The 23999-nt window shown below is 33.5% G+C and overlaps 2 protein-coding genes and 1 long non-coding RNA gene across 5 annotated transcripts in view; 1 reads left to right on the top strand and 2 right to left on the bottom strand.

Moving 5' to 3' along the window:
- LOC114327797 (putative pre-mRNA-splicing factor ATP-dependent RNA helicase PRP1) overlaps positions 1-13343 on the bottom strand; it is a 46012-nt gene extending 32669 nt beyond the window's left edge. The window contains exons 1-6 of the mRNA XM_028276507.2: positions 13126-13343; positions 12877-13067; positions 4682-4889; positions 2894-3044; positions 2617-2812; positions 2222-2508 (exon numbers count right to left, since the gene is read on the bottom strand). Coding sequence (XP_028132308.1) covers positions 2222-2508; positions 2617-2812; positions 2894-3044; positions 4682-4889; positions 12877-13067; positions 13126-13175 — 1083 coding nt within the window. The 5' untranslated portion in view covers positions 13176-13343. The remainder of the gene's footprint in view (positions 1-2221; positions 2509-2616; positions 2813-2893; positions 3045-4681; positions 4890-12876; positions 13068-13125) is intronic.
- Positions 13344-14414: 1071 nt separating this feature from the next.
- Positions 14415-17046, bottom strand: LOC126890567 (uncharacterized). Of its 2 annotated transcripts, none has more exons than XR_007700367.1 (4): positions 16866-17046; positions 16374-16670; positions 15051-16012; positions 14415-14978 (listed from the first exon to the last, which is right to left on the bottom strand). It is a non-coding gene; the product is annotated as an uncharacterized LOC126890567 (long non-coding RNA). The 2 variants fall into 2 exon arrangements; XR_007700366.1 differs by having other exon boundaries at positions 16870-17045.
- A 706-nt stretch (positions 17047-17752) lies between these two features.
- On the top strand, positions 17753-20027 carry LOC114327798 (methionine aminopeptidase 1). 2 transcript variants are annotated; one of them, XM_028276508.2, is made up of 5 exons: positions 17753-17993; positions 18239-18460; positions 18513-18850; positions 19129-19309; positions 19725-20027. In XM_028276508.2, exons 1-5 carry the CDS (start codon positions 17834-17836, stop codon positions 19955-19957), a joined length of 1134 nt encoding a protein of 377 aa, XP_028132309.1. In that variant the 5' UTR covers positions 17753-17833; the 3' UTR covers positions 19958-20027. The 2 variants fall into 2 exon arrangements, with proteins under 2 accessions (XP_028132309.1, XP_050515576.1); XM_050659619.1 differs by lacking the exon at positions 17753-17993 and adding an exon at positions 18039-18090.
- The last annotated feature ends 3972 nt before the right edge of the window (positions 20028-23999 follow it).

Genomic DNA, 23999 nt, shown 5'->3' with positions numbered 1-23999 from the left:
CAAAAGAAACTTTTTATTTATTCTAAGGGACTTTCGGCCCTCGATAATAATTTAGTCTTTCATTCTGCGTTTCAATTTTTTAAAAATATTTATTAGTCTTTTCAGGATTTGAAGAAAAAAAAATGGATGACACCTCTATTAAACAGTGATACAGGTTAACGCGTTTAGAAATAGCTCCGTGATATTACTCAATTTTGGGCTATTACCAGCGAAGTTTCAACTACAGTGGTGTCTAGTAAAAAAAGGTTGTCGAAGTGCATGGAGAGTGCAAATTTAAGGAGCAGATAAATAATACTGTAAGTCATCCTTGCAATAACATAATATGCTTAACCTATAGAGTTAAAATCATAAAAACTGGAACTGATAATAGGTCTTTCAAAATATAGAGGTGGGACCTAACGTTTCAAAATATTAGTCAATTTAAAAACTTTTAATAAAAGAATTTAATTGGAATAGAGGTATTAAACAAGGAGATAGTCTCAGCCCTTTGCTATTCATAATCGTAATGAATTAATTAATAAGAAAAACTAGAGCAAGAACCAACCAACTACAGACAATAATAGGATACCATAGATTACAACCGGTAACAATAGAGTCCTTAATGTATGCGGACTACATAGTACTAATAGCAGATTCCGAGAACAAAATGCAGAAACTAATGGATATATGGGTAGACGAAATAGAAGAGCTAAAAATGGAAATAAACGAGGAAAAAAGTAAGATAATGATAATCAACGGCAAAGAAGATAATGAAATAAAGATAAAATGCAAAAACTCAGAACTGGAAATAGTTACAACTTACGAATACCTGGGAAGTATCATTACTAACGACGGAAAAATAGACTGGGAAATAACAAATAGAGCAAAGAAATCAAACAAGTTATACTATGCCTTAGCCCCAATACTGGGGAAAAGAAAACTTGCAAGAGAGACAAAAATAAACATATATAACACAATAGTGATACCGATTGTGCTCCACGTAAGTGAACACTGGACAATTCTGGAAAAACATAAGAGCAGAATAAATGCAATGGAGATGAGACATTTAAGAAGGATAGTTGGAAAGACAAAATGGGATAGATTAAGCAACGAGACTATTAGGAGAATTGCCAACCAAGAACCAATAATGAATAAACTAAAAAAGAGACAAATGAATTGGTATGGGCATTTGATGAGGATGCAACCCAACAGAATTACGAGAAGAGTCCACGAAGCAAGGAACATTGCAAAAAGAAAAAGATGGATACAGCGAATAGTAGAGGCGGGAAGAGTTAAAGGAAAATCACTCGAGGAATTAAAAATAATGGCGGAAAACAGAAAAGAATGGAAGAGATGGGTGAATGTAAATTAAAATAGCGATCCCAAATCCGACACTCTGATAGGGTACAAGGAAGGGGAGAAAGAAAGAAAGAAAGAAAAAAATGGACAACATTTCCGTGGTGATATTTTCCAAATCGAACATTCGCTATATCTGTCATACAACGCACTGACTCAAATAGAATATGATGACAAGACAGTGACAATTTTAAATATTTGACATGGCATTGGGAATATTTTGCGTTGTTGATTAAATAATATTGATAGTGTATTTGATACATAATTGATTTAAGACGTGAACTTAATAAAAAGTTAATTGTTTGTTATTTATGGACGATCCAAGCAGAGAATTGACCAGGATATATTCTGTGATCCAAGTATTTTGTTGTTAAAGATGTTCAAAATTGTAAGCGTTCCATAGTAACAATATATTATTAAAAAATTACTTAAACACTTTTCCTCTCTTCTCGATTGAATATTAGTTTTTGTTGTACAGTACATAAATTATTACAATCACTGAATACATAATTAGTGAAAAAATTATCATATTAACTGAATTAATAGTTTGCAATCAATTATACAAGTAACAGTTATCCCAGAACATTCAAAAGCCATCTCTTTAAAGTTAATGATGACATTGTCAAGTAGTAATGTTTACATATCCATGCCAGTGAGAATTTTAGTAATCGTAATTTGCCGTGTAAAGACAGAAAAGGTAGGAATAGCCGTAAAATATTTGCTAATTATGTAGCGATGACCTTAAAGAAGTAATCTAATGAATGAATGAATTAATTAATAAATGATGTAATGACAGAACCAAAACAGCCTAGTAATATTTAGAGCCATAGTAGCACATTTTTTGGATTCTATCAGGAAATATTGTAAGCTAAGAAAATAAAGTTACCTTTTGTTTGGCAAAACCCGGATCAATGACAAAAACAACACCATCAATAGTGAGGGAAGTTTCTGCAATATTAGTAGAGACCACAACTTTCCTGCCGATTGCTCCATTTGCTTTGTTTGGTGGAGGATCTTCGAAGATTCTTTGCTGTAGGTTTGGCGGTAGTGTTGAATATAAGGGTATGCACTTCAGTTCTCCCACTTCTGGGCCTAAATTGTCTATTTCTCGTTTTATTCGCTTACAAGCGACTTCAATTTCTTCCTGTCCAGTTAAAAACAGCAGAATATCACCTGTAAATGGGAAAATATGGGGTGTATTAGGACTGATTCACTGTCACTTTTCTATTTTTGAAGAAAACTTTTGCTGCAACATTTGACATCAAGAAGAACAATATTTACCTGCTATTTCCTCACACATGTGAATTTGAATCACTGTTCTAATGGCAGCCTCTAGATAATCTCTTTCAGGTTCCGGTGTGTAAAAGATTTCTACGGGATGTGTTCGTCCAGGGACATTCATCAAAGGAGCATTGTCGAAATAATGTTGAAATTTTCCAGCATCTAATGTAGCACTCATAATCACCAATTTTAGATCCTTAAAACAAATGGTTTTATCAAATACATGCAATAATAAAGTAATATTCAAAAATGAGTTTTATCGTATTTTTTTACATACCTTACGTTGCTTAATCACTTCTTTTAGTACACCCATTAAAATATCTGTGGCTAGGGTACGTTCATGAGCTTCATCAAGCAATATACATTGGTAGGCATCTAACATTGGATCACTCATACCTTCTCGTAACAACATACCATCTGTCATGTACCTAGAAATTAAAAAAACAATATATACTATTATGTATCACTTTATCAATCAAAGATAGAGTAAAAATTTAAATTTTTAATTATAACGCGGGCACATAAATTTGATACACCCTGTATATTGATTTGTAACTATTTAGTAGAAGGTAGCTTTTCGCAGTGGGTTTCTCCTTAATGAGCTTTTCCCTGAAGACTTAAAGACATTTGTAAATACAGTGAAGTGAAATGACAATTTATTTCGGATTATAATTTAAAAAGATTGTTTGTTACGGGAAGGTAAAATCCACAGGTAGCTGTAATTATTAGTTTTTAGAAAAATAAAGGTAGAGATATTTGGAATTTTAAGGCTGTTTGTTTTAAGCACAAGAGTATTTGTATAATTTCCGGAAAGTGATTAGGATGAGTAGAAGTATTGTTTGAAAGAATGCCTGGTTTTTCGAATGAAAAAGAGGAATGTGGAAAGAGAAATGTTTCTGATTGGCTTGGCAATTTGGAATGGGGAAAGGGAAGTTTGAATGTTGAGACAGTTTTGGAAAAGAAAAATCATTGTGTGATCGGTATCCGAGAAAGGCAGTCGAAAGTTTTCGCGTATAGTTCAGAAGCAGGTACTAGTGGTTGGTACTACAGTACTACTACGTGTTAAGGAGTAAGGAGTTAAGGTCACTGTCCACAAGAAGACTAAAATATCTTGAGATTTTTGTCTCATGAGAAATTTATTTCAGATATTGTTCCACAGAATATGAGATTTTTCTCTAAAACCCCCGAGTTTATTTGACTGGAGAGTTTAATCTTACATGAGACAAGGTGCCTCTGACAGGACTGTTTCACAGTATCACAAATAATTTGTAAATTGTTTTGAATGCATTTATGTTTGGTCTTGTGCGTGCTTATACTAAAGCTGCATAAAATTAACCAAATATATATTATTAACTTGCGTAAATTCTAGTTTCACGGTTTTTCCTTTTATGTGACGAGATAAATGATATGACATGTTTTGAGACTTTTTTGAACTGTGCCAAATTGCCGCGGGTGAATGTAATGACGCGTTAAAGAGAAGTTCTTGTGTGAAGTTCTGTTGATTTTATAAAAATTAGTATTTTTAACGTGAGTAAATAAATTGACGTTTGTGTTTAAAATATGCTAATAAAATTTAACAATAGATTTAAGTATAAAAAGATGAATTTTACTTGAATCAAATGAGAGTTTAACATGTTTTGTTCAGTTCTACCAAATACGAATACTTTAGAATAAACAGAAAAAAGATAAGAGCTATTTTGCATAATGTTGGTAGAAATATTAGATTTATTAAACAGCCACAACAACCTCAGTGAGCTTTCATGTGTCAAACAGTGACACATAGTTCAGTAGGCATGTAATACATGCCATCGACTTGTACAACACTTAACTCATCATTACATAGGTATGACGGCAAAGGGTTAAACTTTTAAACTCAGAGTAAAAAACTAATGTCAAAATATCTATTCGGACAATGTTCATCTGTTATCCTGTTCAATTTGGACTTTTTTGCTACCCTTCCAAAAACATAATCTAACATTTATTGTGCATTTTCTGTTGAAACAATCTCTATAATAAAACAAATGATTTGCTGATCACAAGCAGGATCTAACCATCAGCTACTCACTTTAATATAGTTTTAGCTGAAGAGCAGTCTTCAAAACGAATACTATAACCAACTTCTTGACCCAGAGCTACATCCATTTCTTCTGAAACTCGCTGAGCGACTGACATAGCGGCTACTCTCCTAGGTTGAGTACAGCAAACACCTTTCTGTCCTACGGTCCTTGAATATTCTACACACCATTGTGGTATCTGAGTTGTTTTACCAGAACCTACAACCAAGAAATTTTAGAACAATGCATTTATTTATTTATGAACGGGCTAAGCACAATTACAATTCCTGTTCTAAACTTTTAAACTACAGAACATGGGTAATAACAATCAAATTAAACAAATTAAATAACAATCACAGAATATGAGTAATAGTAATAATAAGTCTTAATTAAATGTTTACTAAGCCTGACTCAGGACTTTGCTATAATTGAGAAAGATCAATGTTAGGGTGCTGGTTTACTAGTCTGGTAGTTCTATACTAAATTTACAATCAAGATCCAGTAGAAATAAACAAGCCAAGACACGTTAAATGCTACTAGGAGCACTCCCGAATCATAATTTACAATGTACAGTAGACTCGCGATTATCCGAGTCTCGGTTATCCGAGCCCCTCGGTTAACCGAGGCAAAAGTCATAACTGGTGTGTTACAACTTTTAACCTTGGCGCAATATTGCCCCCTCAAAAAAAGGAATGAAGCTTACGCAAGAATCAATAAAAGACTTTTTTAAACAGTAATATTGATAAGGTAAATGTTTTTATCTTTTATAGACAGTACTGTATTAGTTTTGTCACTAAAATATCCACAGTTATGGTTATTAACGTGTTTTCTATCAACACAACCAATCTCAGTGTTAACCGAGTTTTTCCGTATCCGAGGTACTCATGGTCCCAGTTACCTCGGATAATCACGAGTCTACTGTATATTACATTATAAATCCCAAATCATGATTTCCAAAGTTTATACATTGTAAATTATGACTCAGGAGTGCTCCTAGTAGCATTTAACGTGTATTGGTTTGTTTATTTCTACTGCATCTTGATTGTAAATTTAGTATAGTGAGGAAGTTGTGAAGACCATAGTAAGTAAGGTGGATTGGGTAATGGAAACTAACTGTATGTTCTTAGTGGAAAATGAATATTAATTTTTTGAAGAAGCTCTGTAGTTTCTGTTTTTGCATGCAGGCAGTGATTGGTGCCATATTTAGGATATTAAGAATATCTGTATCATTGTAGTGACCCAAGATATTAAGTTTATATGTAATTTGTTTCAAAAATTTGTGTTCAACTAAGAGACATAGAGACATGTTCAACATAGAAAGGAGACATCTCCTAATAAAATCAAGCATCTGGAAAGCCTTATTAACAACATTATCTATATACGCTATTTTTTGCTGTTAGCAAAGACAGCTAGTAAGAGGCCATGGTAATTTTATTTATAACCTTGTCCCGACGCCACATTCTCTTCTTCTTCTTGTAGTTTCATGGCCTCCACCTCTTAATGCCATATTCTCCATATTCGACTGAGTTGAAATCAGTTCTTTGAAAAAACATCAAAGGTTTATTTAAGGTTTCTAGATGTTTAGTTGAAATGTGGCTAAAATGAAGTTTTGAAGGCTTCATACTTTCGGAAGGCTGAAGGTTTAGCCAAGGTTTCGAACCAAAGGTGTACATTGGGTTGGGTTATAGGTTCTTCCATACCTATGAACGTGAAACCTATGATGTACCCGAATTGAAGGTATTAAGAAAATATTTTCGTAACATTTTCTTTCTTTTCTTAACATTTGAAAATACTGGAGGCACTTTAGCGTCATTACCAGAAGATGGCCAGTAGATTGTAGTTTTCTCTACTCTGTTTTTAAAACTTTTACTCTGGAGGGAAACTATTGGTGCAAATTTATAAAAATAGCAATTGGTTCGTCTCTAGTGGTTGTTGGTTGTCTGTACCACTCTCCATCTTCCTCTGATGCAATATTTCTGGATAAATTTGTGGATATTTGTGAACTTTTTGCATCTAATTCTTTATGTATTTTAGTAGGGGATTTTAATTTGGATTACTTAAGGTGATACAGTAGCGATCAACAGGTAGCCAAAACGCGTTCCAAGATTACGGCTGTAATTTTGAATATTTTTTCGAGATATTTGGCACACATATTCGTAATATAATAAAGAATGGCGGTACAGAGCCCAATTTGAAAAATATATTAATATGTGGAAATTACTCTGTAATTAAATAGAACATTAAAAAACGAGCCTGTACCGCCATTAAAAAGAACAAAAAAATACACTTTCTTCAAATAAACTTTTTTATCCGATGCCTAGATTTTGTGTCATTTTGGAACTACTAATGAAATAAAAAATTTTAGTAGTTCCAAAATGACACAAAATCTAGGCATCGAATAAAAAAGTTTATTTGAAGAAAGTGTATTTTTTTGTTATTCTTAATGGCGGTACAGGCTCGTTTTTTTAATATTGTATTTAATTACAGAGTAATTTCCACATATTAATATATTTTTCAAATTGGGCTCTGTACCTCTGTACCGCCATTCTTTATTATATTATGAATACGTGTGCCAAATATCTCGAAAAAATATTCAAAATTACAGCCGCAATCTTGGAACGCGTTTTCGCTAGTTGTAGATCGCTACTGTTTCCTCTTAAGCAACAGTTTTTATACTAATAAAATTAAAAATATACTAACAATGTATGGGATTAGCCAGCTAACTGCTGAGCCCACCAGAATGACTAATGTAAGTAAAACTCTTCTTGATTATGTGTTAGTTAATCAAAATAATTGCGTGTCTGATGTCCATTCTTCACCTGCAATTGCCGATCATTCAGTAATTTCAGTGAATTTTTCAAACTGTATTAATAACTTTACAAATTTATCAAGATCTTTTAGGAACTTAAGTAGTACTAATATGAATAAAATTAAAACTGATTTGAAATCATACCGTTGGTCTTTGGATAATGTTGATGTAAATATTTTATACCAAGAGTTACATGATACTTGTGGTAGAACATTAAATAATGTAGCTCCCATCCAAACGTGTAGTTATAGGGGTCACTTGCCATGGTTTGATAATGAAGTAGCCAATAAAATAAGAGCTAGGGATAGCAGCTACAAGGTGTTTAAAAATTCTTTGGGTCAAAGTCAAATAGGATAAAAAGTAGTGAAAAGTAGTCAAAAAGTCACAAAAAACTAATTGTCAACAACAGACACAAAACATCTGCTCCTAAAAATTCTTTGAATTTCATAGTTTAAAGTGAGTCTTTTATTTTGAAAATAATATCATTTTGTGGACAAAGTTGTGAGTTATACAGTGGCTGTATCCGTTTTTGTCCTATTTTTGAGGTATTTGTGTAATTTGCAATATACTACTAAAAATAAAATACTAAAAATTTTAATTCTACAAAAAACTAGTTCTGATAAGGTAATTTGAAGATAGGCCAGTTAATGAGTTTGGCTTGTATATGGATTTAATTTAAGCAAGCAGAACCTTTACTCATTATAGGCCAGGTGTTAATTTGATTTTGCTTCATTAGTGAACTTAATATCTCCAATTCAACTTTAAAATGGTTAGCAAATGTTCCAGTTGTAATGATGATCTTCTTGACAAGTTTGTCGCATGTGATAGCTGCCATGTTACTGTGCACCAGTCTGAACACTGTACTGGTTTATGCGCCTCTGAACTACGCGCTGTTGTTATCCAAAAAAGAACCTTAATGTATTTTTGTGCTGATTGTCGTTTATCTTTTAAAAGTGTACCCAAACTTATTAGGGAAATTGACAATTTTAAAAATGAACTTAGTGCTTTGAAACAGGACATGTTAAAACTTAAGGCTGAAAAAGGTGCTAATTCATTCTCTGTTGATGATGTGGTAAACGAGCTTCATGAACGGGAAAAAAGATCTAAAAACATCCACATTTTTAATCTTCCTGAATTAAGTAACACTTCTGAAGATGCTTCTCAAGTAAAATCTATTTTATCAAAGGCCCATGCCTCCATCAACACAAATGAAGTCAAAATCTTACGCTTTGGAAATGTGAACAAGAATGGAAATCGTCCCATTAAAGTAATTTTTTCTTCAGCAAGTGATGCTCTTCATGTTATTAAAAACAAACAAACAGTTAGTCGTGAAAAAAAGATATATTTTATTTTAGATCAAACCCCTAACCAAAGAAAGCTTTTAGATAGTCTTAGGTCCGAGCTTTCAGAGAGACAAAATGCTGGAGAGGTTAATCTCACGATTAAGTATTTCAATAACATACCTAAAATCATTCAAAAAAACCTTTAAACTCTACTGACTTGGGCAAGTTTACAGTCTATTACCAAAATGTCCGGGGTCTCAGAACAAAACTTACTGAATTAAGCCTCAATGTTTTTAATTGTACCTATGATATTATCATTTTAACAGAAACTTGGCTCAATAGTGACATTGCTGATGCTGAAATTGGTCTTGTCAATTACAATATCTATAGACAGGATCGTACACCTGCCTCTAGTTCATCTCTTAGAGGGGGTGGAGTATTAATAGCTATTTTAAAGAAATATTCATCATTACGAATCCAATCTGATCCTTCTATTGAACAGCTGTTTGTACGGTTCCACAGCAAACTTATTCTGGGAGCTCTATACATTCCACCTCAATCTCCAGCCTACACCTATCAAGTTCATGCTGACCAACTGATGCTTCTAAGTAAACAGTTTTCATCCCTGAAATTTCACTTATTTGGTGACTATAATCTCCCCTCAGCTAGGTGGAGAGTTGAAGATTATTGCTCTTCTGCAACCTCACAAACTTCATCACCTCTAGCTGTAGTTGATGCCATTGAGGTTGTTTCAAATATGTGTGGTTATCATAATCTTTTTCAATGTAATTTTATATTTAATAGCAGGGGTGTTATTCTGGATCTTATCCTGGCCCCAGAAGAGCTTGTCATTTCTGAAGCTGACGATGCTCTGGTTTCACCTGACTCTCATCATCCTCCTCTGTTAACATCATTGCAGCTTAATGTTTTTGATAGGTCAATTTCTGGTAACGAATATTATTATGATTTCCGTAATGCAAACTTTCCAGCAATTCACCAATGTCTAGAATATATAGAATGGGATAACCTGTTTCGTGGTAGAGATCTTTCCGACATGATTGCTATGTTTTATGACATTATTTACTCTCTCATTGAACATTTCACTCCAGTTAAATATTTTAGTACTAAGAAATTTCCTTGTTGGTATTCTTCTGAGCTTAAGCAATTGTTAAAGGAAAAAATAAAAGCTCATAAAATTTATAAAACCTTAAAGACTCATGAAAGCTATGCTGATTTTTGTCATCTGAGAACAAATTGTAAAAATCTATCTAAATGCTGTTATGACAATTACATACGTTTCACCGAATTTTCTATACAAAATAACGCAAGGCATTTTTGGAAATTTGTAGGTAGCAAGCGTGAAAACAATTGTATACCTGACTCAATGACCCTGAATGACTCTGTAGCTTCATGTGGCAATGATATTGCCAACTTATTTGCAGATCACTTTTCATCAGTTTATAGTGATATTACTCTAAATTGCAATGTTGACCATATTCAGTCTCAACTCAATATCTCATCATATCGTATCCAGATTTCCAAAATTTACGAAAAGCTTTCATCATTAAGTGTCAACAAGGGTCCTGGGCCTGATGGTATACCACCTAAATTTCTTAAGGAATTCAGTTTTGTGCTATCGCGACCTTTGTTTCATATATTTAATAAATCTTTGGATGTAGGTCAGTTTCCAGACTTTTGGAAACTTTCTTATGTCACACCAATATATAAATCTGGTAATAAATCTAATATTAGTAATTACCGCCCTATATCTATTCTTAGTGTTATACCAAAGGTTTTTGAAAGTATTATAACTGATTTCCTCACCTTCGATAGCGCCGGGATCCTAAACTCTCATCAATTTGGTTTTACTACAGGTAAGTCTGCTGAACTGAGTTTGTTGACCTATGTTGATTTTCTGTCTGAAGCCTTGGAGGAGGGACTTCAAGTTGATTCAATTTATACTGACTTTTCCAAGGCCTTTGACAGAGTAAATCATGAACTCCTGATTCAAAAGCTTAGCTCCTATGGCATAAGTGGACCTTTGTTGCAGTGGTTACAGAGTTATTTAACCTATAGATTTCAAAAAGTTCGAGTAAACCACTTTTACTCACAAACCTTTCCAGTTAAGTCAGGTGTACCACAGGGGTCCCATTTGGGTCCATTACTCTTTAATATATTTATTAATGATATTACCAACTGTTTTCACGATTGTAACGCCTTGCTATTTGCTGATGACTTGAAGTGCTTTAAAGTTATAAAAAATCATTATGATGCTGCCATATTGCAATCAGAACTGAATAACCTCTCTGCATGGTGTTCACTTAACAGTATGAACCTTAATTCAATCAAATGTCATGTAATTAACTTTAACCGTACTCACCACCCAATATTATCAAACTATTACATTGATGGCCAATTGCTCAACACTGTTAATAAAATCAAGGACTTGGGGATTACACTGGAAAACTCTCTTTGTTTCAATACTCACATCATCAATGTCATTCAAACATCTATGAAAATGCTGGGTTTTGTAAAAAGAACAACTCGTGATTTTACAAACATATCCAGTATTAGAGTTCTTTACTTCTCTTTGGTCAGGTCTCACCTCGAGTATTGTTCTTCAGTGTGGTCCCCACACTACTTGGTCTACATTAGGAAACTTGAACAAGTCCAAAATAGTTTCTTCCGTTACATTGCTTTTAAGCTTCATACCTATCAAGATTACGCTGTATGGCAGCATCAACTGCAGGTCCCTTCTCTTGCAAGCAGGAGAAAACAAAGGGACCTTTTGCTATTATTCAAGATCTTAAATGGTATATGCAGTTGTTCTCAACTACTTAATAAGATCGCACTGTTTGTACCACCTCGCACCACTAGACAAGTGCGAACATTTTATGTACCATTCCACAGGTTTAATTATTCACTTTTTTCGTTCATACCCAGAGTCTTGAATTTAGCAAACTCGCTTTACAATTTACAACTGTTCGACAACTCCATCAGTTGTTTTAAAAGAAATTTACATGGGATCAATATTTGAGTGAAGCGTCTGTAATTTGTTAACTTGGTTTTATGATATTATTTCATAGTACATGTTTACTTCTAATATTATATTTATATTCCTGTATGTCTGTTTTTTATATTATATTATGTTATTGTTTTTTTTCTGTACACTATGTATTTTTGTAGAATTGGGCTTGCCCGTAAAATAAATAAATAAATAAATAAAACTTCAGTACTTTTAAAGAAAAACGACGCTAGAAAGAATATCACGCCACTGTCTTATGTTATTACTCTGGCAAATACCAGAGCCAGACTGAGAACAAATACCAAGTGTTTGGGTCTTAGCAAAGAAAACACTGCCGTTGGTGTATTCTTTTGTTCCAAGTAAGAGAGCAAGTAGGAGAAAACCAGTTGGGATGGCCACTGATAGAAAACGGGTATGTACACTACTGTAAGTTTGTATCAAGGGTGACTGATAAAAAGGGAAGTTCTTTCAAGAGTATAGTGACCAATATTATGGTCCAAAAACAATAGCACCGCTGGACTGGGAAAAGTCATGGTTTTACATTTAGTTGCATTCAGTTTCAGGCTATTTCTTTTATGCCACTTGTCATAATATATCAATGTAAACAAAAACATCTTTTTTGGTTGATCATGTCAGCCTTCCACAGTAATCCATAAATATTATATTACTAATATGTTGCTAAAGAGAAAACAACTGTTTTTTATTTTATAAATGTAGACTAAACATCTAGTTACAAATTAAAGCAGTAACAAAGAAAAAACAAAAAATCGCTGATATAACTTAATTAACCTATGAACATTTAAAGGCCAATAGTGTCCAAATTTCATAAATTTGTGGAGTAAACTTGCCTGTGATTGGACCAATTACAAACAAGCTTTATGGCAGGGTAAATTTGAATTACTCCTCCTAGTTTAAAAACGAGGTATAGTAGAGGTTAAAGTAGTGTGATTTGAATGTCACATAACAGCCTTTCAAATACTTTGGGGTTTGAACTGAGTATACTGATGGGACTATAGTTGGTTAGGTAGGTTTTGTCACTGGATTTAAAAATGGGTTATTCACTTACTTCATTTCATTGATAATCCTTACCTGTTTCACCGACGAGCACTATGCACTGGTGGTCACTTAGAAGTCTCATGAAGTCTGCTCTGTATTCAAACACTGGAAGACAAATTCTTTTTCTAAAGAGCTCATGATACTTTTGTGTAAATGGTAATCCTGAGTAAGGATTAACAGAGACAGAAGTTGTTGTTACAGCTGTACTTATACCACGTTCTTCCCTAAAATGTACAAGAATATAATCTGGGTATAAAAATGGTAAACCTTTTAGAATCATACCTTTTCTTTTTGATGAAGGGATCCATTACATCAATTCTTCTCTTTGACATAGCGTTAATTAAGATCTAGGATATTAAATCCGAGAATTGTTGTAATTAGTTGATATAGTAAATACTATTAATTATTTTTTTATAGGAAAAAGGCACACCGCCGCACCAAAAAACCAATGCGCAAAGAAAACTAATCAAAATGTCGGTCTGTCAAATCGACATATAGCCAACCTAACAAGCCCAATTTTAGTAGCAGTCTGAGTATTCTGTCTAAATCTTGACCCGATGCGTAGCGGCGTGTAATTTGGGTTGCCTATATAAACTTGAATCGACGAAATGGGCCTTTTGAAAGGGAGAGATTAAATGTCCAGCAAACGACGGCACTGTTGCCAGATTTACCTTTTTCCTTTTAGCGGGAATTTTAAAATTAGTCTAATGCCACTTTGGTTTTAAGAGAGTTCTGTATTCTTAAATTTATAACCTTACTTTTACAAGTAATTAGGATTATTTTATTTACATGTAAATATTGAAACAAGTATTGTACTGTGTCATAATTTAAAACTCATGTTGCAGTATTTTGAAAAAAAAATGAAGCTCAAAAGAAATATACTTATACAGTACAAATGATTTTTTAATGGGAATGGAAATTTACGATTTCAAAGGTGAAAATGTGTTGGGATAGTATAGATGGACACTTTTATTTTAGTATTAAGTGGTTACATAATTATTCAGAATATTAATAAAATTACTAGTAATTTGAATTAGTTTTAATATGTATTATAATAATATTAATCCTCATCATGTATCTGGCTAAATAGCTAAGCGCTAAAGCCGCAAAATAAAAAAATTGAAAAAAACATTCTTAGTGGCCTAGCACCTTTACTTTGCCTGGGGCGAGGCGAGTTAATAAATTCTATTTTCTTATTGCAGTAATTTTGTGACGGCTTAAGAAGTTACATTAATGATGTCTTTAGGCTGTGAAATTTTAACCGTAGAAAGACATCTTTATGACTTGTATTTACATGATATAGGGCTTTTCACTCAGTCATTTGTTTCGAGCTTTTGTCATGTGTTGTCTAATATTAATATATCTATGTCATATGTTATTGATATTGCCAATGATACAAACCAAAGACATATGACGTAGATATATTAATATTATGTGACACTTGACCGAAGCTCGAAGTAAATGACAATCGATGAAAAGCCCTATTCAATAGGGCATTTCATTCACAGTCATTTGTTTCGAGCTTCTGTCATGTGTCACATAATATTAATATATCTACGTCGTACGTTATTGGTATATACCAATGATACAAACCAAAGACGTATGACGTAGCGTAGATACATTAATATTATGTGACTCATGACAGAAGCTCGAAACAAATGACAATCGATGAAAAGCCCTATTGGCGTCTGCATATCAGGATCCGGTAATACTATATTATTTATCTATGATCAGGATATTGCTGGGTGTACACAAGTAAACAACACTTTTTTGATTAAAAGGTTTATTTCATTAAATCAAAACTTACATGGATACAATTTAAATAAGATATTTTTTCTATTTAAGGCAATATAATATAAGATATATATTTTAGTATAACTCTCCTACATTAACAAGCTTTAACACATTCAGTGGCCATGACGTATGGGTAGCATCACGAAGGTTTTACGGAAGGTACTGACGACACATAAGTTATGTGAGTAGTACTGTGTAACTAAATAAATGATTTAAGTATGTGGTACCAGCCAAGTGGAGCTTGTTCGAGATGGGCACCAAACATGTTAATCTGGTCATGCACAGAGACTTATACTATAATATGTTATATCTCATATTGCTCACTATTGTAATGAGTGAGCCTGCATACACGAACTATAATATATTATTATGGTTCTGTGTATGCAGGCTCACTCATTACTACTGTAGTGAACAATATGAGATGTAATATTATGAGATATACCTATTATATATTATGGTATAGCTCTCCATGAGTGCCAAGTTTTAAACTTAACTTATAACAACTAATGGATACCCTTTTATCCAAAATTTTATGAAAATTTTGAATGGTCATATTGGTATTAATTCCACAACCCCTTCCTATAACAATAGGCCCATTGTTGGATGTTATTGTAGTAGTTCTACTGGAAATACTTACTAAAATTGTATGTATCTACATCACTTAGAAGTCTACCCAAAAAGCTATTAATACTCTCTAAACCATCATTAATACATCTTGTATACATAATAGTATTTTTTTCAGAATCAGATATTTTATTAAGATTTACTTACCATGCCCTATATATGTGCCAGGCACTTAACAGTCTATTAGGAGCAATACCCATTACATTTGACGAGGCATTGTAAAAGGTGTCGCTTATGCCTGATATGAAAACATTTGACTATACATATAATACCAACACAGACATGTATTTAAAAAAATTGGTAAATTAAAGTAGGTATCTTTTCTATTTGAAAATAAGAAAGCAGTACAAAATCCATTCCCAAATTCATCTTTTACTAATACTGTCAATAAGTTCAAAGTCATAGGAATTGAGCCCATGAGTTCCATCGATTGCTATAAAGGATTTACCAAACTTAATTAACATTTCCTTTTGGCACAGTATTAAGGAAATAAGACAAAAATCATAAATGTTAAATTCAGAATGAATATCCATTAGTATGCCCTGTTGTTTGTAAAATAATATTGGACATGAGTCTGTAAGCATTCAACCCAAAAATAAACACTGGTTGCATCATCATTGTACATATACCCATCTTTCAAATCAATGCCATAAGAGAGTTTAATGTTTGTGATATCTTTTCTTGTAAGTAAATCAATTCTTTTTAATTCGCCTCCTATGCTATTATGCTATCCTGAACAGTCTGAAGTTTACTAAAAAAAGTAAAATATAGGTATAGGAGAATCAAACACACTAGTTTGAAATTGTAAACTGTAGTAAATATTCATGAGTAATATTTAAAAAGTGGTTTAGTGACCTCATAACTGAAAAATTTGTATAAAATGAGTTACTTCGGTTTTCGCTTTAGAATAAGTGTATCAGCACCTAATAAACAGCTTTTAGAGCTGGGAAAGCCTTTTGGAAGCCTTCCGGAAACTTTCCCAGTTGTAATCGCTGTTTAATAGCTGCCGATACACTTATTCTAAAGCGAAAACTGAAGTAACTCATGTTATAAAATTTTTTCAGTTACGAAGTCCTGCCTTTCGGCTGTCGATATGCAAATATTTTACTTACATTTTTGAAGAAAGTCTCAAAATAAACTTTGAAGAGATATTTATCTGATTTTGGTATTTATGTAAGTGCTCTATATCATCCTCATGCCCGTAATGTGTTTTAAAATAGTTTCAATATTTTTAGATACTATTATTCGACTAGTACACCAAATAAACATTTTGCAGGATCCTTGGGATTTTAAAGCTCTTTCTCTATCTTGTTTTGTAAAATAATTTTTTGAGGATCACATACATATACATTCATAATAAGATGTTTCATGTTCTTGTTCTCTTCCTGTGCCATCCATACAGTGCAAATCTAAAAAAAAAACAACATAACAGGTGATTACATGGGCAGTTATACTACTTACAGCTTACTTTGTATCTAATCTATTATCTAGTATTACTCTATTAGTATCTACCTACATAAAACTATCTTTGAAATCTAAATTTTTGATATCAACATCAACCTTAATACTTAAAAAATAAATAATAATGTGGAAGTTACACGTACCTACCTAAAAGTTTTTGAATTGCAATTTTATCAACTGGAAAAGACTGCAACATAATGAGTTTGAAATTATGACACAGCACAATATTTATTGTTTCAATTTACATGTAAATAAAATAATAATAATAATCCTAATCACTTGTAAAAGTAAGGTTAAGATTTTTGACTTGAGAAAACAGAACTGTCAAATTAAAACCAAACTGCTATAAAATTTTAAAATTCCCGCTAAAAGGAATCTGGCAACATTGCCGTCGTTTGCTGGACATTTAATCTCTCCCCTTTTGAAACGCTGAAAAGACTATAATTTAGTGATAATAAAAAGCTTACTGCGGTTACATGATATTTAATGTTAAAATAGTATTGGATGTGGTAGAATGTAGACTCTTTGTATAATTACCAATTGAACAGCTCCGATTCAATCATTTCTACTGTTCACAGTTCTGTGCTTGTGTTTGCTTTTGAGTAGGTATTTAATTTTCTTGACAACGAAAATGTTCGGTGTGGAAAGAATTAATAAGTGCGTGGAATGCGGAAAAGTGTATAAACGTAAATATTATTTAAAAAGACATGTAAAAAGTTCGCCCCGACAAATTGGATGCAATTGCCCCTTTAAAAGGGCTTAGGCAACGTCTATTTAAGTTTATATAGGCAACACAAACACGCCGCTAATATTCGGGTCAGGATCTAGAATCGAGTCATGCTGAGGCTGAGCTCGAAGACTTTTATACGCTTATAAACAGTTTAGCTTGTATGCAGCCAAAGATTAAGCAAAACAAAGATTATTGTTAAATAATAATGCGTTTTCTAGGCCCATAGATATGTTTTCAACACTTTAAAAAATATATTTGAAATTTTGTTTTTATTAAGTTGGTTATTCCATTTGACAGTTCCTCTGTGGCCTTGATCCTATGACGTTTGACGTTTCTTTTTCACTCTGCCTTTTTTCCATTTCAACAAAATAAATTATAGAAATGGCAAGTTTGGGTCAATGTGAAACACCAGGTTGTTTAAATCCGGCAAAATTACAATGCCCTACTTGCATTAAACTGGGAATCCCGGGCTCCATATTTTGTTCACAAGAATGCTTCAAGAGTAATTGGAAAACTCACAAAATTATCCACTCTTTAGCCAGTAAGTAAGGTTAGGTATGTAGTACAGAGTACAGATCATGCTTCTCATGATAGTTTGAAAATGTCAAGATATTTTTACACACTTTTAAATTATATAAGTATGTTTTATTGAAAATTTAGAGTATACAATTAACCGGCCTGTACTCATCACTGAGTTTCTTTCACCGACATAATTATTGTAGAGGAATAATATGTTTATAAGGTTGCTTATACTTAACTAATGAATGTTTAACATTTAAATTTTAGAAGGAGAAAATGTAGATGGAAAGAAAGAAGATTCCTACAATCCTTGGCCCAGTTATTCGTACACAGGGAAGTTGAGACCTTTTCCACAATCAGCCAAAAGAACTGTACCACCTCAGATTCAAAGACCAGATTATGCGGATCACCCACAAGGATATCCTCTTAGTGAACAAGCTGTCAAAGGTTCTGGACTCATTAAAGTGTTGGATGATGAAGAAATTGAGGGTATGTATACAAAAACTATTTTAAATTTAGTTTTATCGATGGTTTTTTGTAGGCGTTAAAGTAGCTAGCAGACTAGGCAGAGAAGTCATAGATGAAGCTGCAAGAGTATGTGATGTTGGAGTAACTACTGATGAAATTGATAGAATAGTACATGAGGCTTGCATTGAACGTGATTGTTATCCATCTCCTCTAAATTATTATGAATTCCCAGCATCGTGCTGTACATCTGTCAATGAAGTTATTTGTCATGGAATTCCTGATAGTAGACCACTTGTGGATGGCGATTTATGCAATGTAGATGTCACTGTTTATCACAGAGGCTTCCATGGTGACTTGAATGAGACTTTCTTTGTGGGAAATGTCAGTGAGAAGCATAAAAACTTAGTAAAGGTATGTTATTATTACTTTTTCTAAGAATATTCGTAACATGTTGACTGCCACAGCAATTTCATGAAATCTGTCATATACTGGCAAATATATTTAATCACAATATATTACTAGGAGATAACTCAGGCGTCCTAGACAAGAGCACAATCTACGAGTTATCTCCTAGTTCACATTCAATGTGTTAAATTGGACAAAAACTTCTTTGCCTATTTTTCCCATAATCATTTATTTTTTTTTACTGCAATACTTTTTCAGACATTTTGATATTTAACTTTTTTAAGGTTACTCACGAATGTCTAATGAAAGCTATAGATATTGTTAAACCAGGAGAAAAATATAGAGAAATAGGTAATATCATTCAAAAGCATGCCCAAAGCCATGGCTATCAGGTGGTTAGGAGCTACTGTGGTCATGGGATCCATAGGTTATTCCATACAGCACCCAATGTACCCCATTATGCAAGTAAGTCTGCTTTTTTTAACTAAAAGAAGCGTAGGCCCATGTTATTCCGAAGATTTAATGATACTGCGTTTATTGATATTAATCTAAAAATGTTCAATTTGTGGCTTATTGTCTTATCATTAATTGTGGCTTGTTTAATTTAATTTAAAAAATTTTGTCATTTTTTTTTAATATAATTTGGGATATTAGACTGGGATCTAAATTGACATTCAGGGATCACTTGGAGCATTTAGATGAGGCAGGTGGACCTCAGATATACTTTAGCTTTAAACATAGGAAAACAACATAAATTCCTTTTCTTGTTAATTTTATTCTAGTATATTTGCTAGGTTGTGTTATTTATCAACTTACTTTTATTTTATTATTGAATATTGTTGTAATTTACCATTGGTCATAACTGATTATTTTGTTATAGAAAACAGAGCTATTGGTGTGATGAAACCAGGCCATTGCTTTACAATCGAACCAATGATATCAGAAGGTACTTGGCGTGATGAAATGTGGCCCGACAAATGGACAGCAGTCACTGCCGATGGCCAATGGTCAGCCCAATTTGAACAAACACTCTTAGTCAATGAAACAGGCTGTGAAATTTTGACACGGCGAAGGGAAAAGAATGGACAACCTCACTTTATGGACAAATTTTAGTAATTTGGATGTTTTCTGCAGTTGTCTACCATAAAATGACAAAAATTAAACATATACTTGTTTTACAATCGCTTTAGAATATAAGAACTGACAAGTTTTCTTTTTAAACAATTTGAGAGGTGTTTTAACCCTCCAGCGGATGGGTGAGGCCTGTCTTGCTGCACTCATATGGAAATAAAATGTAATTTTATTTCACCTGTCCACTGGAGAAATAATAAAAGTTGCGAGATATTTCCAAAACAGGTTTTTGGGTAAAATAAAAAACACAATAAAGATGCACTAGAAGTAAACAAACCAAGACACGTTGAATGTTACGAGGAGCAATCCCAAATCATGATTTACTTATTTATTTATTTATTTATTTATTCATGGGCAAGCCCTATTCAAATATAAATGTTACAGTGTTCTAAATTATATAACAATTATACAATTATATAACATTAATGTTAACCAATTATATAACATAAATTATCATAATATAGCATAACAAAGTGGTTTGAGAAAAAATAATTCTGAGTAGTACAGTTACAAAAAAGAAAAAAAAAAGAATAAGATAACATTAGGTCAGTACAATTACAAACAAAAGATATCACCTAAATCAATTCAGACAGTCGTCGCTGGGCCATCGAGGTGTAAACATCGTTAAAGCGCTCCGAAAAACCGGTGATTAAGAATTCTAATTATCTTATCAACAACAATAAAAAAAAAACCCATTAGCAATAAGTGAGAAAAACAAAACAATATGTTCCCTTCGGGGAATCTTATTGGGTTCAGAAATGGACAACCAGTTTATCAACAACAAACCATACAGAGTGATCCAATAAATTTACAAATACCACAAGCAACCAATAACCAACTACAGTGGCAGCCAACAATGATGAAGCAACCAGAAAATGCAATGAACATGAATATGCCAACTATGCAACAACAGTATCATACAACTCCTATACAGACAGTAAATACCAACCAGTTCAGCTCTCAACCAGTTCAGCAGCAAATGCCGACATCAAGTAAAAATAGTGCAAATATCGAAGACAGAGAAACTCACTATATGACATCAACCAGTGAAGATGAAGAAGAAAATCAGACAAACAGTAAAAACGCTTGGCAAGTCATGGGAAGCAATAAAAGAAAGAAAATACATAACAACAAACCAAATCCAAGCGAAATTGAAACAGGTAACCGATTCCAACCGCTGTCGAAAGAAACAGAAGAAAATATTGGAAACGTCGAAACCAACAAAATACCAAAACCTCCACCAATATTTGTACACGGGGTACAGGATTTCAAAGAGATGACAAAGCAATTAGAGGAAATAGCCAAAAAAGAAGAATACCAGACAAAAAGTTTAATAAACAACGTTGTCAAAATAAATTGTGAAACACCAGAAATATACCGAAAATTGGTTAAGGAGTTCAAGGAAAAAAATATATACCATCACACGTACCAACTAAAAGAAGAACGAGCCTACAGAATCGTGATCAGATACTTACATCACTCAACCAATACTGATGACATAAAAAGTGAGCTATCTCAGTTAGGGCACAAAGTGAGAAACATAGTTAATGTAAAACAACAAAAAACCAAAGAACCACTTAATCTCTTCTTTGTAGATTTAGAACCCGCGCAAAACAACAAAGATGTCTATAATATAACAGGCCTACAGAACAGAGTAGTACACATAGAACCTCCACGAACTCAAAAAAACAGTATAATACAGTGCATGAGATGCCAACAATATGGACATTCCAAATCATATTGTAATAAACCATACGTCTGTGTAAAATGCGGAGGCTCACACAATACCACCACGTGCAAAAAGTCAAAGGAGACGCCAGCCATATGTGCGTTATGCAATGGAGGCCACCCAGCCAATTACAAGGGATGTGATCACTATAAGAAACTTACCAAAGGAAGCAATAAAAACAATGGAGAGCATCAAAACCCATCAGCAATCTACACAAATGATATATACACAAGAAACACACAACAACTATCCAATCCACTGCCCCAGGGCATGAGCTATGCTGAAGTAACTAAACGCAACCAAACAGAAGATACAACCACTGTGTTAAACAAGTTTTTGGAAGAATTCAAGAATCTATTCAACCAACTAATCCAACAAAATAGCATGGTCCTCAACATGCTTACCATGCTTATGAACAAAATGAAATAAATGGCTAAGTTTCTTCGAATAGCCCAATGGAATGCCAACGGCCTTCCAAGCCATACAGAAGAAGTGAAAATATTTCTAGACATAAATAAAATTGACATATTTTTAATTAGTGAAACACACTTCACAAACAGAACTTATTTTAACATACCTAAATATAAACTATATCATACTGAGCATCCTGACGGCACAGCCCACGGAGGTACAGCAATACTCATCAAAGAAAATATTAAACATCATGAACTACTGAAGTACAAAGAAGAACACATACAAGCAACGACAGTATGCGTTGAAGCACTTCCATATAATGTCAACGTAACAGCTGTGTACTGCCCTCCTCGCCATAATCTAAAACGAGAACACTATGAAGAATTTTTCCAAACTTTAGGACCAAAATTCATTGCTGGGGGAGATTACAACAGCAAGCATACCTTGTGGGGGTCACGACTTATAACAACAAAAGGCAGAGAACTGGCACATGTTATACAAAATAAGAATTACTCATTTATCTCAACGGGAACACCAACATACTGGCCGACCGATCCCAACAAAAAACCAGATTTATTGGACTTCTTCATAACAAACGGTATCGGTATAACTTATACAGATATAACACCAAGCTATGACCTAACTACTGACCATAGCCCAATAATAGCAACGGTAAGTACAACAGTTATCACTAAAAAACCAAAACTCCACCTGCACAACAATAAAACAAACTGGGACACTTACCGACAAATAATTCACGATACTATCGAAATAACAACGAGGCTGAAAAAACCGGAAGAAATAGAAGAGGACTATAACAAATTTATAAACATACTACAGTATGCAGCTAAATCAGCTACCCCACAAAGTAGTCCCAACAGAAACATAAGTAATATACCTTTAGAAATAAAAAAACTGGTAGCTGAAAAAAGAAAGGCCAGATCTGCATGGCAACGAACACACACACCAGACAGCAGAACAAGATACAATCGCATCAGCAACAAATTAAAATCAAAGCTGCAAGAAGTCAAAAATGAGTCATTTACGAATTATATCACCAATCTTTCAAGACAAGACAACTCTATATGGAAGCCCATAAAAAGTAAGAGAAAGCCAATAACAGCATTACCTCCAATACGTAAAAATTCAACACCACCAGGACCATGGGCAAAAAGTGATAAAGAAAAGGCTGACCTATTTGCCGAGTATTTAGCAGAAGTTTTTACTCCACTAAATGACGACCAAGTACCAGAAGCGAACCAAATATTAGAAGAACCACTACAGATACAGGACCGAATAAAACTATTTACTCCAAAAGAAATTAGAGACGTAATTGCCACCCTAAACCCAAAGAAGGCACCAGGCGAAGATCTGATAACCGCAAAAATGTTAAAAGAAATACCCAAAAAGGGCATAGTTAAACTACTGCACATATTCAATGCAATACTTAGATGTGACTACTGGCCCAAAGCACTCAAAATTGGACAAATAATTATGATACCAAAGCCTGGCAAAAACCCTCTAGATGTCTCATCATATAGGCCTATCAGCTTATTACCAACAATCTCCAAGTTGCTTGAAAGACTTATCCTAAACAGAATAAATGCAGAAATAAATCCACAAAATTGGATCCCAGATCATCAGTTCGGATTTCGACAAAGCCATTCAACGATACAACAATGCCATCGCATAGTCAACGCCATTAACCAGTCACTTGAAAATCAGCAGTACTGCACAGCAGCCTTTATAGACATCAGTCAGGCTTTTGACAAAGTCTGGCATCCAGGCTTGTTATGCAAAATAAAAAGAATTCTTCCAGCAAGTTACTACAACCTACTGAGAGCCTACCTACACGAACGGCAGTTTAAAGTAAAAGTTAAT

Source organism: Diabrotica virgifera, chromosome 8, assembly GCF_917563875.1.
Source record: "Diabrotica virgifera virgifera chromosome 8, PGI_DIABVI_V3a".
NCBI lineage: Eukaryota > Metazoa > Arthropoda > Insecta > Coleoptera > Chrysomelidae > Diabrotica > Diabrotica virgifera.
Note: the sequence above shows the minus strand (reverse complement) of the source record. Positions and strands in the feature narration are given on the sequence as shown.